Below are 15125 nucleotides of genomic sequence, written 5' to 3' on the forward strand. Positions count from 1 at the left end.
GTGGAAATGTGCTCTCAAACAGTGCACAGCGACACAAAATCAAGTTACAGAATATCTATCTAAGGACAGCACGGTGGCATAGTGGTTAGCACTGCTGCCTCACAGTGCCGGAGACCCAGATTCGATTCCCAGCTCGGGACACTGTCTGTGCAGAGTCTGCACGTTCTCCCCGTGTCTGCATGGGTTTCCTCAGGATGCTCTGGTTTCCTCCCACAGTCCGAAAGACGTGCTGGTTACGTCTTTGGCTAAATTCTCCCTCAGTGTACCCAAACAGGCACCGGGGTGTGGAGATTAGGAGATTTTTTACAGTAACTTCATTGCAGCGTTAACGTTAGCCTACTTGTGACACTAATAAATAAACTTTAAACTAACATACACATCTTGGGACACTAAGGGACAATTTAGCATGGCCAATCAACCTAACCTGCACATCTCTGGACTGTGGGAGAAAACTGGAGCACCCGAAGGAAACCCATGAGGACATGGGAAGAACCTGCAAACTCCACCTCAGTCACCCAAGGCCCGAATTGAACCTGGCTCCCTGGCGCTGTGAGGCAATTGTGCGAACCACTGTGTTGCCCTCATCCTCATAGAATCCTAGTTTGTACATTCTCCCAGTCTCTGCGTGGGTTTCCTCCGGATGCTCCAGTTACCTCCCACACTGCAAAGAAGTGCAGGTTACATGATTGGCCATGATAAATTGCCTCTTAGTGTCCCAAGATGTGTGGGTTAGGAGGATTAGCCATGGTAAATGTGCAGGGCTACAGGGATAGAGCTTGGTGAGATTATCAGCGAGCCAGTATAGATTTGATGGGCCGAATGGCTTCTTTCTGCACTGTAGGGATCTATGATCACAACCAGTCATATAGGGCAGCACGGTGGCACAGTGGTTAGCACTGCTGCCTCACAGCGCCAGGGATCCGGGTTCAATTCCTGGCTTGGGTCACTGTCTGTGTGGAGTTTGCACATTTTCCCCGCGTCTGCCTGGGTTTCCTCCCACAGTCCAAAGATGTGCGGGTTAGGTGGATTGGCCATGTTAAATTGCTCCTTAGTGTCAGCGGGACTAGCTAGGGTAAATGTGTGGGGCTATGGGGATAGGGTTTGGGTGGGATTGTGGTCAGTGCAGACTCGATGCGCCGAATAGTCTCCATCTGCACTGTTGATTCTGTGAAAATAAAGTCTTTTAACAGAAACAAGGATCCCACATCCACACACAGCAAAGATCACCCCATAGCAATCAGAAGCAAGAACCTTGCCCAAAATGTTTAACACCCCCCCCCCCCCCCCCCCCCCCCTTCCTGCCATGGCTGCAGTGCAACGATAAGCTACAAATTAGGAATCAAACCTGGGGCTTTTGATGGAAACATGGAATCATTTAGGCCACAGAATTTATTATTGTGTCCCGTTCTGGTCGCCCTTTAGGAAGGATGTGAGGGTCTTTGAGTGGGTGGTGGTGGGGTGGGGGAGATTTAGCAGAGTGGTTCCAGGGCTGAAGGAGTTTGGCTACAAGGTTAGGTTGGGGAATCTGGCATTGTTCTGCGAAGGAGATTGAGGGGAAATCTGATCGAGATTATGACAGGTTAGGAGAATGTAGACATGGAAAATCAGTTTCCATTAGCTGATGGTGGCAGGACTAAGGGACACAGATTTAAGTTTTGGGCGTGGAGAGTATGTGGAAGAACTGTGTCACACGTTGAGTGGTAATGAACTCACTCCCACGCGGATGGTGGAAGGTGGGATGATGAATGATTTTAAAAGGAAATTGGATGGACACTTGAAGGAAATAAACTTGCAGGGCTACAGGGACAGCGCGGGGGGGGGGGGAGGAAACTGGATTGGTCTACAGAGAGTTGACATGGACTTGTTAGGCCCAATGGCCTCTTTCTGTGCCTTAATTGACTGTGACTTTGTGAGAAGGAGGCCATTCAGCCCATTGCGTCCAAGCTGGGTCTACACAGTTGACAGTTCCACCAATTGGAAACCTTGGGCTGATAAACTGCACGAGTATTAAGATGTCAGAATGTATGTTGATAATCGGCTGTCTGCCTAGGTTTTGTTCTAAGTTCCTATCCTTTCACTCCCAGAGCTTACTCCTTCCACGTCAGCGCTGACAGTCAGATGCAGCCTGTCCCGTTCCCTCACGACGCCTTGGTCGGACCAGGGATACCTCGGCACGCTCGGCAGATCAACAACCTGAATCACGGCGAGGTGGTGTGTGCCGTCACGGTCAGCAACCCCATGAGGCACGTGTACACGGGGGGCAAAGGCTGTGTCAAAGTGTGGGACATCAGCCAACCTGGAAGCAAAAGTCCCGTCTCTCAGCTCGACTGCTTGGTAAGACATCAGTCTGGTTCAAAATGTATCTGTTAATTCTTATATAGCCTATATCATCCAATGGAATGTAGCTGTAAGAACAAAAGAAGGAAGAATGAATGTTTATTGTCATTATTAAGTCCTAAAGGCATTTTAGGAACTTCATGGACAGAATCTTCCGGCCGTTCGCACCAGTGGGATTTTCTGGTCCCACTGCAGTGAACGGAGATTTGGCTGGGCACCAAATTCGCCAACCTCGCTTGTAGCGGTAGTGGGACGTGAACGGCCGGGAACTTCCAGTCCATATCTTTTGAAGTGAGTCTACCTATATAGGAAACTGGCAGTCAATGTGCATAGCAAGATTCCAGCACTACAAATGAGGTAGCCAATCGGTTAATTTGCTTTGGAGGAGTTGATTAAGAGAAATGTTACTCAGGACCACTGAGAGAGGACTTCCCATTCTCTTTTGAATATTCCCATGGGATCTTTTATGTTGCCCTCATTAAGACCAGCTCAGAGGCTTTGTCTGAAAGAGCACAGCACTGGCAGTGCAGCACTCCCTTAGTACCACACTGATGTTGTCAGCCTAGATTACGGGCTAATGCCTCAGGATCAAGTACATCTTAAACCCACAATCTCTGACCTAAGAGTGAGAGCTCTACTAACAGCTAGGCCACACCTAAGCGCTAAAGCAACTGAAGATTGATCTATTTTTCCGTTTTTCCTCTACTCGTTCTCTGCCCATTTCTTCTGCTTTCCCCAACCAAGGTGTTGTGCAGCAAAGCCATTCCTAGGTCTCTGGAAGGACTCCTTGCTTTTAAACAAATTGTGCCTTGCCTTGTTATTAGGAGCAGCACAAAAGCAACTAAAGAAAATTAAAATAGATTTGTTGCTGTGTTGGGATAGTGCCCAGTTCCCTGTTTCTGTAGCACCTGGGCAACAATGGCCATGGCCCGGGTATGATACTACATCCTACTTTGCTGTGATGCAGTGCATTGGACCTGCAATATGGTAACTCTGACACACCAAGGCAACACATTGTTGAACAGGTTGCAGGTCGAGTTGTGAGACATGACCCAAATTCACTGAAAATCCATGGCGTTGTCTCAGTCAGTGGTGCATTCAAGTTTCACTCAGCATACTGGGCAAGATTCTCCTACATTGGCACAGCTTTGAGATTGGCCATTCCCAATACTGAGCAGGACGCTGCAGAGAGTGACCTGATTGAAGTGTTCAAGATTATGAGGGGCCATGGACAGGGTGGAGAGGGAGCAGCTGTTCCCTTTAGTTGAAGGGTCAGTTACGAGGGGACACAAGTTAAAAGTGAGGGGTGGGAGGTTTAGGGGGGATTTGAGGAAAAGTTTTTTTACTCAGAGGGTGGTGATGGTCTGGAATGCGCTGCCTGGGAGGGTGGTGGAGGCGGGAAGCCTCACATCCTTTAAAAAGAACCTGGATAACATAACATCCATAACATTCAAGACTGTGGGCCAAGTGCTGGCAAGTGGGATTAGATGGGCAGGTCAGAACCTTTCATGCGCCAGTGCAGACTGGATGGGCCAAAGGGCCTCTTCTGCACTGTTGTATTCTGTGATTCTGTGACAATCTCAGGCAACTTGGTAGATCAATCGGTATCTGTGATGAAAAGTGGACAAGTTTCTGTTTCGGGGTGGGGGGGGGGGGCGGGGGTGGGGGGGGGGGGGGGCGGGGGGGGGGGGGTGGGGCGGGGCGGTTGCTCCCATCTCACCTTTGAAGAATCACAGAGTCATAGAGGTTTACAGCCTGGAAACAGGCCCTATGGCCCACCTTGTCCATGATGCCCAGTTTTTACCACTAAGCTAGTGCCAATTTCCCGCATTTGGCCCATATCGCTCTATACCCATCTTATCCATGTAACTGTCTAAATGCTTTTTAAAAGACAAAATTGTACCCGCCTCTACTACTGCCTCTGGCAGCTCATTCCAGACACTCACCACCCTGGATTCTTTTGTATCTCTCCCCTCTCACTTTAAACCTACGCTGTCTAGTTTTAGACTCCCCTACATTTGGGAGAAGTTGTTTATTATCTACCTTATCTCTGCCCCTCATTATTCTGTAGACCTTTATAAGATCACCTCTAAGCCGCCTACACTCCAGGGAAAAAAGTCCCAGTCTTTCCAGCCTCTCCTTATAACTCAAATCATCAGGTCCCGGTAGCATCCTAGTAAATCTCTTCTGCACTCTTTCTAGTTTAATAATATCCTTTCTATAATAGAGTGACCAGAACTGTATACAGTATTCCAAGTGTGGCCTTCCCAATGTCTTGTACAGCTTCAACAAGACGTCCCAACTCCTGTATTCAATGTTCTGACCAATGAAACCAAGCATGCCGAATGCCTTCTTCACCACTCTGTCCACCTGCGACTCCACTTTAAAGGATCTATGATCCTTAACTCCTAGATCTCTTTGTTCTGTAACTCTCCCCAACGCCCTACCATTGACTGAGTAAGCCCTGCCCCGATTAGATCTACCAAAATGTATTACCTCACATTTATCTAAATTAAACTCCATTACTGCATCAATGATCCACACACCCCCATGTTAATGTGTGTCCTTTCTCCAGGAATGCTGACTTCTTTCTAGGTGTGGTACAGAGTTGGCCAACCCTTCTACCCAACATGATAATCTAAATCCAGTAACAAAATCTGAGGCAATGTGACATTTCTTCTCGCTGCACCATGATCCCTATACCTTTTTTGTCAATTATTACTGAGTTTGGGCAGTTTTGTGCTGCAGGTTTGCAGCGACTATGAATGGGCTCAAACTTCCCAAATGTCTTTCATTTTAATCAACCAAAAGTTCAAGATTCTCATTGCCGGGTCAATCCATTCCATTACTTATTCTGCATGAGTACCACATCCTGCCAGCTGTAGCTCAACTGACAGCATCCCTGCCTCTGAGTCAGAAGGTAACGGGTTCCAGTCTCACCCCAGGGCACTCCAAACACAGAATCCAGGTTGACACTCTCTGCGCAGTACAGCAGGAGTGTGCAGCACTGTCTGAGGTGCCACCTTTTGGGTGGGATGTTAAATTAACGTCTCATAGCTCAGGTGAGGATGAGTGATGCCCTCGTGCTATTTTGAGGAAGGGCGGGTGAGTTCTGAAGCCTCCTGGCCAAGATTGAACCCTTAGCCAACATCACTGAGACAGGTTATTTAGTCTTCATTGCATTGTTGTTTTGTGGGATCTTGCTGTGTGTAGATTGGTTGCCGTGTTTCCTACATTACAATAGTGACAACAGCACTTCTAAGTACTTCCCTGGCTGAAATGTGCTTTGAGGCACTCTGAGGTTGTGGAAGGCGATATATATATATATATATAGCGGGGGTTAGCACTGCTGCCTCACAGTGCCAGGGACCAGGTTTGATTCCCGGCTTAGGTCACTGTCTGTGTGGAGTTTGCATGTTCTCCGTGGGTTTCCTCCTACAGTCCAAAGAGGTGCAGGTTAGATGGATTGGCCATGCTAAATTGTCTCTTAGTGTCAGGGGGACTAGCTAGGGTAAGTGCATGGGGTTATGGTGATAGGGCCTGGGTGGGGTTCTGGTCAGTGCAGACTCGATGGGCCGAATGGCCTCCTTCTGCATTGTAGGATTTTATGATTCTATATAGAGTGATAGTTTTACAGCAGACAGAGGCCCTTCAGTCCATCATGTCTGTGCCAGCTATCAAGCACCTAGCTATTCTAATCCCATTTTCCAGCACTTAGTCCATAGCCTCATATGCCATAGCGTTTCAAGTGCTTACTTAAATGCTTCTTAAATACTGTGAGGATTCCCGCCTCTACCACCTTTTCAGGCAGTGAGTTCCAGATTCCCAGCACCCTTTGGGTGAAAAGGTTTTCTCCTCAAATCCCTTCTAAACCTCCAGCCCCTGATCTTAAATCTATGTCCCCTGGCTACTGACCCCTCTACTCAGGGGAAAGGTTCTTCCTAACTACCCTATTTATGTACCTCAGAATTTTGTAAACCTTAACCAGATCCCCCCTCAGCCTTCTCCGCTCTAAGGAAAAGGACCCCAACCTATCCATACAGGCATCACGGTGGCACAGTGTTAGCACTGCTGCCTCTCAGATCCAGGGATCCGGGTTCAATTCCAGTCTTGGATGACTGTATGAAGTTCGCACATTCTCCCTGTGTCTGCGTGGGTTTCCTCCGGGTGCTTCGGTTTCCTCCCACAGTCCAAAGATGTGCAGGTTAGGTCATGCTAAATTGCCGCTTAGTGTCTGGGGGATTAGTGAGGTAAATACTTGTGATAGGGCCTGGGTGGGATTGTTGTCCTTGCAGGCTCAAAGGGCTGAATGACTTCCTTCTGCACTGTAGGGATTCTATGATTCTAACCAGCCTCTCTTCATAGCTAAAATGCTCCAGCCCAGGCAACATCCTGGTGAATCTCCTCCCCACCCTTTCTAGTATAATCACATCTTTAACTACAAGTCTTTATTTCATTAGCCGACGCTTTTGTTTAAGATAGGACTTGGAACTCTATAATTCTGCAAGTGCCTCATTGACGGAGACATTTGCAGTTCATTCTCCCAGTCGAAGTAATGTGGCTGGGAGAGTGGCAGTGAAGTTTGTTATGTGTGCCCAGTACATGTTGTGATTCTGCTGCTGTGCCACTGTTAGAGGAAATTGCGGGGGGCGGGGGGTGTGCAACAGTTATTGTTCTGCTCAATCCTTTCTCACATTGGTGAGATGATGGGCCATCTGTTGCCTGGCAAGAAAGTATTGTGCAAGATTAAAGCACATGGAATTGGGGGAAGTGTATTGAGATGGATAGAAAACTGAGAGGAAACAAAGAGTAGGAAATAATGGGTCCTTTTCAAATTGGCAGGTAGTAACTAGTGGGGTGCCACAGGGATTGGTGCTGGGACCCCAGCTATTCACAATATATATTAATGATTTGGATTCGGGAACAAAATGTAACATCTCAAAGTTTGCAGATGATACCAAGTTGGGTGGGAGGGTGATGAGGATGCAGAGATCCTTCAGCATGATCTGGACAGGTTGGGCGAGTGGGCAAATCAATGGCAGATGCAGTATGATTTGGATAAATGTGCGGTTATTCACTTTGGAAGCAAAAACAAGTAGGCCGATTACTACCTGAATGGCTGTAAATTGGGAGAGGGGAGTGTGCAGCGGGACCTGGGTGTCCTTCTGCACCAGTCACTGAAGATAAGCATGCAGGTGCAGCAGGTGGTAAAGAAGGCAAATGGTATGTTGGCCTTCATTGCGAGAGGTTTCGAGTACAGGAGCAGGGATGTGTTGGAATTATACACAGCCTTGTGAGGCCACACCTAGAATATTGTGTGCAGTTTTGGTCTCCTTTTCTGAGGAAGGATGTTCTTGCTCTTGAGGGAGTGCAGCGAAGGTTTACCAGGCTGATTCTGGGATGGTGGGGCTGATGTATGAGGAGAGATTGACTCAATTAGGACTGTTTTCGCTGGAGTTCAGGTGAATGAGGTGGGACCTGATAGAGACTTATAAAATTCTAACAGGACTAGACAGGATAGATGCAGGGAGGATGTTCCTGATGGTGGGGGAGTCCAGAACCAGGGGTCACAGTCTGAGGATTCAGGGTAGACCATTTAGGACGGAGATGAGGAGACATTTCTTCACCCAAAGGGTGGTGAGCCTGTGGAATTCATTACCACAGGAAGTAGTTGATGCCAAAACATTGCATGTATTCAAGAGGGGTTGGATATAGCACTTGGGGCAAATGGGATCAAAGGTTATGGGGAGAAAGCAGGATTAGGCTATTGAGTTGGACGATCAGCCACGATGGTGATGAATGGTGGAGCAGGCTCGAAGGGCCGAATGGCCTCCTCCTGCTCCTATCTTCTATGTTTCTATATAACCAAAGGGAGTGAAAAGATACTCGGAAAGAAAAGTCTCCAATGAGCAACCAGAACAGAGAAATAAAAGTATAAATAAAACATAGCCCAGTGGTAAAAGACTCTGGTATAGAATGCCTTGATTTTAAAATACTCACCCTTGTTTTTAATCCCATCTGTGACCTCTCACCCTCCCTATCTCCACAAGCCCTTTGATCCTCTGTGATCTCTGTGCTCCTTCAATTCTGATCCCTTGTAGATCCCTGTTTTTCATCACTTCACCGTTGGTAGCCTCAGATCTGGGATTTCCTCTCTAAACCGCTGCTTGAAGGCTGATACTTTGAACAGGCTTTTGCTCGGCCATCCTGATCTCTCCATATGTGATGGATGCCAATTTGATATGGCACAGAGGATGACAGCAATCCCACCCAGGTCCTATCCCTGTATCCCAAAGGTAGGGGAGTCTAAAACTAGAGGGCATAGGTTTAAGATGAGAGGGCAGAGATACAAAAGGGTCCAGAGGGGCAATTTTTTCACACAGAGGGTGGTGAGTGTCTGGAACAAGCTGCCAGGAGTAGTAGTAGAGGCGGGTATAATTCTGTCTTTTAAAAAGCGTTTAGACAGTTACATGGGTATAGAGGAATATGGGCCAAACACAGGTAATTGGGGTTAGCTTAGGGGTTTAAAGAAAAGGGCGGCATGGACAAGTTGGGGCGAAGGGCCTGTTTCCATGCTGTAAATCTCTTTGACTCTGTAACCCCACATATTTACCCTGTTAATCCCTCTGATACTAAGGGGCAATTTAGCATGGCCAATCAACCTAACCCGCACACCTTTGGACTGTGGGAGGAAACCGGAGGAAACCCATGCAGACACGGGGAGAACGTGCAAACTCCACACAGACAGTCACCCGAACCCGGAATTGGACCCAGGTCCCTGGCACTGTGAGGCAGTAGAGCTTGCCACTGTGCCACCATTTATGTTCTATTCCTCTAATAATAAAGGATAGCATTCCATTAGTTTTTATGATTACTTGTTGCACATGTATACTAACCTTTTGTGACCCATGCACATGAACACCTAGATCCCTCTGCACCTCAGAATCCTGCCGTCGTTCCCCATTTAAGTAATATTCTGTATTTTTATTCCCCCTGCCAAAGTGAAAAATTTCACATTTTCCTACATTTTACTCCATCTGCCTGATTTCTGCCCATTCATTCAAACTATCCATATCCATCTGCAAATTCCCTTAGGTAACTCAAGTCAAGTAAAAGATCTATTCATCTATTTACATGTGTTGATTGCAAACTGAATTTTTGGGTAAGATATCAGAACAAATCCCCACTCTTCTTTGGAATGGAGCTCCGGAATCCTTTCTGGGATGGAGGGACATGGGTTTATAATCGAAAGTCTGGCCCTGCATCATTCCCTCAGTCAACTTGGATAACGTGCTCAGGTTCTGCTGTTCTGTTTCATTCTAATTATGAGGAATAGCATTACCCTGATGTGTGTTCCAAGCCAGAAAGATATCTCTCAAAGTGAGTAGGTTGTCCAAACCATGCAGCACATCCCAGACTCAGTCATACCTATTGGGGGTAGTCCTCTGGTAATCATAGAATCCTACAGTGCAGAAGGAGGCCATTCGGCCCATCGAGTCTGCACCGACCACAATCCCACCCATAACATCATGCATTTACCCCTAGCTAGTCCCCCTGACACTAAGGGGAGAATTTAGCATGGCCAGTCCACCTAACCCGCACATCTTTGGACTGTGGGAGGAAACCGGAGCACCCGTAGGGAACCCGCTCAGACACGGGGAGAATGTACAACCTCCACACAGACAGTGACCCAAGGCTGGGAATCGAACCTGGGTCCCTGGCGCCGTGAGGCAGCAGTGCTAACCACTGTGCCACTGTGTCGCCCCGGAAATAAGGAAAGCCTCACTTCCCACGAGCGCAAATCAAAACAATAACGGCAAAACTTTTTGGACAGCAACTGCAGCAAGAAGTCTGGATGATTTCCGTATCCCTAACCGAGCGGCATTGAGGCTAATTGCGCTGCTGAACTCTCCTGACGAGCACTGTTGGATGTTTTATTAAGTTGGAAGGTGCCGCATCAATGCAATTTATTCTTGTTGCTCCCAACCCACTCTTGAAATCACTTGATGGAACAGTGTTGGTGATTGGGCGGCACGGTAGCACAGTGGTTAGCACTGCTGCCTCACAGCTCCAGGGACCTGGGTTCGATTCCCGGCTTGGGTCACTGACTGTGTGGAGTTTGCACATTCTCCTCGTGTCTGCGTGGGTTTCCTCCGGGTGCTCCGGTTTCCTCCCACAGTCCAAAGATGTGCGGGGTTAGGTTGATTGGCCGTGCTAAAATTGCCCCTTAGTGTCCCGGGATGTGTAGGTTAGAGGGGTAAATGTGTGGGGTTGTGGGGATAGGACCTGGGGCGGGATTGTTGTTGGTGCAGACTCGATGGGCCGAATGGCCTCATTCTGCACGGTAGAGATTCTATGATCGATGCTGGATCTTTCCTGATTTAGCCTCCTCACGGGCAGGGGGGGATCTCCACCATATTCTGAATCATTCACCAGAGATAGATTTTTTTAAAGTGCCGAACACATTCCTGTTGCCTTAATGATAAATAATACAAGTTAAAGAGAAATCGGTCGCCGGGGGAACCTTCAGGCCTCATTTCACCTTTGCCAATTCCTGTATCTCCAGAACCGAGACAACTACATCCGTTCCTGCAAGCTTCTCCCCGACGGCCGTACTCTGATCGTGGGCGGAGAGGCCAGCACGCTCTCGATCTGGGACCTGGCGGCACCAACACCGCGCATAAAAGCTGAACTGACGTCGTCGGCCCCCGCCTGCTATGCACTCGCCATCAGCCCTGACGCTAAAGTCTGCTTCTCGTGCTGCAGTGATGGCAACATCGCTGTATGGGACTTACATAACCAAACCCTGGTCAGGTAAGACGAAGGCAGGAAGGTTTGGCGCCCGTCTCTTCTGTCCCTTGTTCATTTTTGTTCCCTGAAGGTGGTAACCCGGGGCTCTCCCAGTGTCGGCAGCCTCCAGTAACCTGCGTGGAGTGTTGGCCATTCGTTCCACGAGAATCTTCCCAAAGAATAGATGTTGTAGGATAACCAGCTGGTAGATGGCCATTAAAGCAGAACTGGATCCTGATCCTGACCCAATGCCTGTACACGCATCCTCTCCTTTAAGGGCCTCCAGATGCCGTTTTGGCTCTGTACTGATTTAATTTAATATTACAGATATTTAGTAGCCACAAATAATGAGGGGCAATGCCAGGATCAAAAGCTTGGTGCATTTTGGAATTCGATATAATTACAGAGTGAATTGGAAAGCCTCGCACCCTGACTTCTGTGTACTGTGGCACAACGGTTAGCACAACTGCCTCGGAGAGCCAGGGCTCGATTCCCAGCTTGGGTCACTGTGCGGAGTCTGCATGTTCTCCCCATGTTTGCGTGGGTTTCCTCCGGATTCTCCGGTTTCCTCCCATTAATTGGCTACTCCAGGAAAAATCACATTGAGTGACCATTTCATCCAGGCTTCTGACCCCCATTTGAACCCATGGTGGGGGGGGTGGGAGGTGGGGGGGGGGGGGGGGGGGGTTGGTGGTGGTGGGAAGGGATTTAGTTAAGAAGCCCACAGAGAAAACCATGTGAAATGCATAAAACACGAGGCGACACGGTGGTTAGCACTGCTGCCTCACAGGGCCAGGGACCCGGGTTCAATTCCCAGCCTGGGTCACTGCCTGTTCGGAGTCTGCACATTCTCCCTGTGTCTGCATGGGTTTCCTCCTACAGTCCGAAAGACGTGCCGGTTAGGTGCATTGGCAATGCTAAATAGATTTCTCTCAGTGTACCGGAACAGGCGTCGGAGTGTGACAACTAGGGGACTTTCACAGTAACTTCATTGCAGTGTTAATGTAAGCCTACTCATAGAATCATAGAAACCCTACAGTACAGAAAGAGGTCATTCGGCCCATCGAGTCTGCACCGACCACAATCCCACCCAGGCCCTACCCCTATATATTTTACCCGCTAATCCACGCATCCCAGGACACTAAGGGGCAATTTTAGCATGGCCAATCAACCTAACTCGCACATCTTTGGACTGTGGGAGGAAACCGGAGCACCCGGAGGAAACCCACGCAGACACGAGGAGAATGTGCAAACTCCACACAGACAGTGACCCAAGCCGGGAATCGAACCCAGGTCCCTGAAGCTGTGAAGCAGCAGTGCTAACCACTGTGCTACCGTGCCGCTAGGTGACACTAGTTTAAAAAATAGAAAATAGTGAAACAAAAAAAATCATAGATATCAAGATTGATAGAAACAGGAGTTGTTCCTTAAACTGTTCAATTCTGGTTCTATTGTATTCTGAAATCCATTCCCTATCACCTCTGATATTTGTCACACTGGAATCTAAAAGGTAAAGTTGCCACAGTCCCAGACAACCATAGGCTGCTCTTCCCTTTGAGGGGCACTGGTGGTGATTTAATCTGAGGATCTGGGGGTGCATGGTGGCACAGTGGTTAGCGCTGCTGCCTCACAGCGACAGGGACCCGCGTTCGATTCCCGGCTTGGGTCACTGTCTGTGCAGAGTCTGCACATTCTCACCGTGTCTGTGTGGGTTTCCTCTGGGTGCTCCGGTTTCCTCCCACAGTCCGAAAGACGTGCTGGTTAGGTGCATTGGCCGTGCTAAATTCTCCCTCGCCAGAGTGTGGCGACTAGGGGATTTTCACAGTAACTTCCCTGCAGTGTTAATTTAAGTCTACTTGTGACACTAATAAATAAATTAAAGCTCAGGCAAGGGGAAAGGTTGAGAAGGCGTGAATCTATTCTCTTGGATGTAGCACATCTCTGTTTAATAATATTTTATTTGTGTGTGTGTAGGCAGTTCCAAGGTCACACAGACGGGGCAAGCTGCATTGACATCTCAAACGATGGGACTAAGCTGTGGACAGGTGGCCTGGACAACACAGTCAGGTGCTGGGACCTGAGGGAGGGGCGGCAACTTCAGCAGCACGACTTCACCTCACAGGTACAGGGCCCGGGAAGCACTGGGGGTGGAGGGGTGGCGCAGGTTCACAATCAGCTTACAGACAGCATTGACCTTAATAAGTACCCTCTCCGCTGTTGTCCAGATGGGTGGGGCTGTCCTTGGGAAGTGGACTGAATGAGCCAATTGGCCACATTGGTAAGTTGTTATTCATTCTCTGCTGCTCAACTGGTCAGGTTTACACAAGGACTTGTGATGTTGCTGAGCTGCAGAGGTTGAACTGTGCCAAGCTCCTACAAATGCAGGAGTTTCCCAATGCTGCAGAGTCAGGCGAGTCTTGGGTCATCCCAGAGATCGAGGCTAAAGGTTCCTCTTCTTTTCCACACTCAGTCTCACAGAAAACCCTTGTGTAGGGTGCCTGTCTCTCTCAGTGATAATGGCGGGATGCTGGGGCAAGACAGTGGGGAATCAGTTTTGGATTTGTCTTTATGGTTCCATTCTAAATATCTGCAGTTGTGGCTTATTTAGTCCACTTCCCAACATCTTCTTCAACTAATACGCATTTTTATAAAAATCGCTCTTGGGATGTGGGCTAAGCCAGCATTTATTGACCAGCCCTAATTGCCCTGGACAAGATGGTGGCCTTCTTAAACCGCTGCTGTGCATCTGGGGTAGGTACACCCACAGTGCTGTTAGGGAGGGTGTTCCAGGATTTTGACCTGGCGACATTGAAGGAATGACGATATTATTTCCAAGTCAGGATTGTGAGTGACTTGGAGAGAAACCTTCAGGTGGTGATGTTCCCATGTATCTGCTGCACTTGTCCTTCTAGATGGTGCTGGTTGTGGGTTTGGAAGATGCTGCCTAAAGAGCCTTGGTGAATTCCTGCAGGGGATCTTGGAGATAGTACCCACTGCTGGCGCTGTGTGTCAGTGGTGAAGGGAGTGAATGCTTGTGGATGGGGTGCCAATCAAGTGACCTGCTTTGTCCGAGATGATTTTTAAAAATTCATTCGTGGGATATGGGTACCGCCGGCTGGGCCAGCATTTATTACCCATCCCGAGTTGCCTTTGAACTGAGTGGCTTACTAGGTTATTTCAGAGGGCAGTTGAGAGTCAACCACATTGCTGTGATTCTGGAGTCATAAGTAGGCCAGACCAGGTAAGGACGTCAGATTCCCTTCCCTAAAGGACATTAGTGAACCAGATGGGTTTTTCCAATAATCAACAATGATTTCATGGTCATCAGTAGATTCTTAATTCCAGATTTTTTTTTTACTGAATTCAAATTCCAGCACCTGCCATGGCGGGATTCGAATCCAGGTCCCCAGAATATTAGCTGACTTTCTGGATTAATAGTCTAGCGATAATACCACTAGGTATTCTTGAGTGTTGTCGGAGCTGCACTCATCCAGATCAGTGGAGAGTATTCCATCACAATCCTGACTTGTGCCTTGTGGATGGTAGACAGGCTTTGGGGAGTCAGGAGGTGAGTTAACATATTCATGTGTTAGGAACAAAAGAGTTGTCAGGGAAAAAGTCGGACCTCTCAGGGACAAAGGAGGGGAATTATGCTTAGAACCCAAGGGAATAGGGGAGAACCTAAATGAATGCTTTGCATCGGTATTCACAAAGGAGAGGGTCTTGTTAACTGGGAGTGTCTCAGAGGGAGGTGTTGACCCGTTAGAGAGAATCTCCATTACAAGGGAGGAAGTGTTAGGTTTTTTAGGTAACATTAAAACTGACAAAACCCCAGGGCCTGATGGCATCTGTCCTCGACTGCTCAGGGAGACAAGAGATGTAATTGCTGGGCCTCTGACGGAAATCTTTGTCTTTTCATTGGACACAGGTGAGGTCCCTGAGGATTGGAGGATAGCGAATGTGGTACCGTTATTTAAGAAGGGTAGCGGGGATAACCC

The 15125-nt window shown here is 48.2% G+C and overlaps 1 protein-coding gene across 9 annotated transcripts in view; it reads left to right on the top strand.

The window, feature by feature from the left end:
* The window catches only part of LOC144479508 (transducin-like enhancer protein 4), a 225270-nt gene that overhangs the window by 197111 nt on the left and 13034 nt on the right, over window positions 1-15125 (top strand). For all 9 annotated transcript variants that reach the window (XM_078198246.1, XM_078198241.1, XM_078198243.1 and 6 more), the window contains exons 15-17: window positions 2085-2334; window positions 10904-11151; window positions 13102-13249. In XM_078198246.1, coding sequence (XP_078054372.1) covers window positions 2085-2334; window positions 10904-11151; window positions 13102-13249 — 646 coding nt within the window. The remainder of the gene's footprint in view (window positions 1-2084; window positions 2335-10903; window positions 11152-13101; window positions 13250-15125) is intronic.

The sequence above is a fragment of the Mustelus asterias genome, chromosome 26 (assembly GCF_964213995.1).
Source record: "Mustelus asterias chromosome 26, sMusAst1.hap1.1, whole genome shotgun sequence".
NCBI lineage: Eukaryota > Metazoa > Chordata > Chondrichthyes > Carcharhiniformes > Triakidae > Mustelus > Mustelus asterias.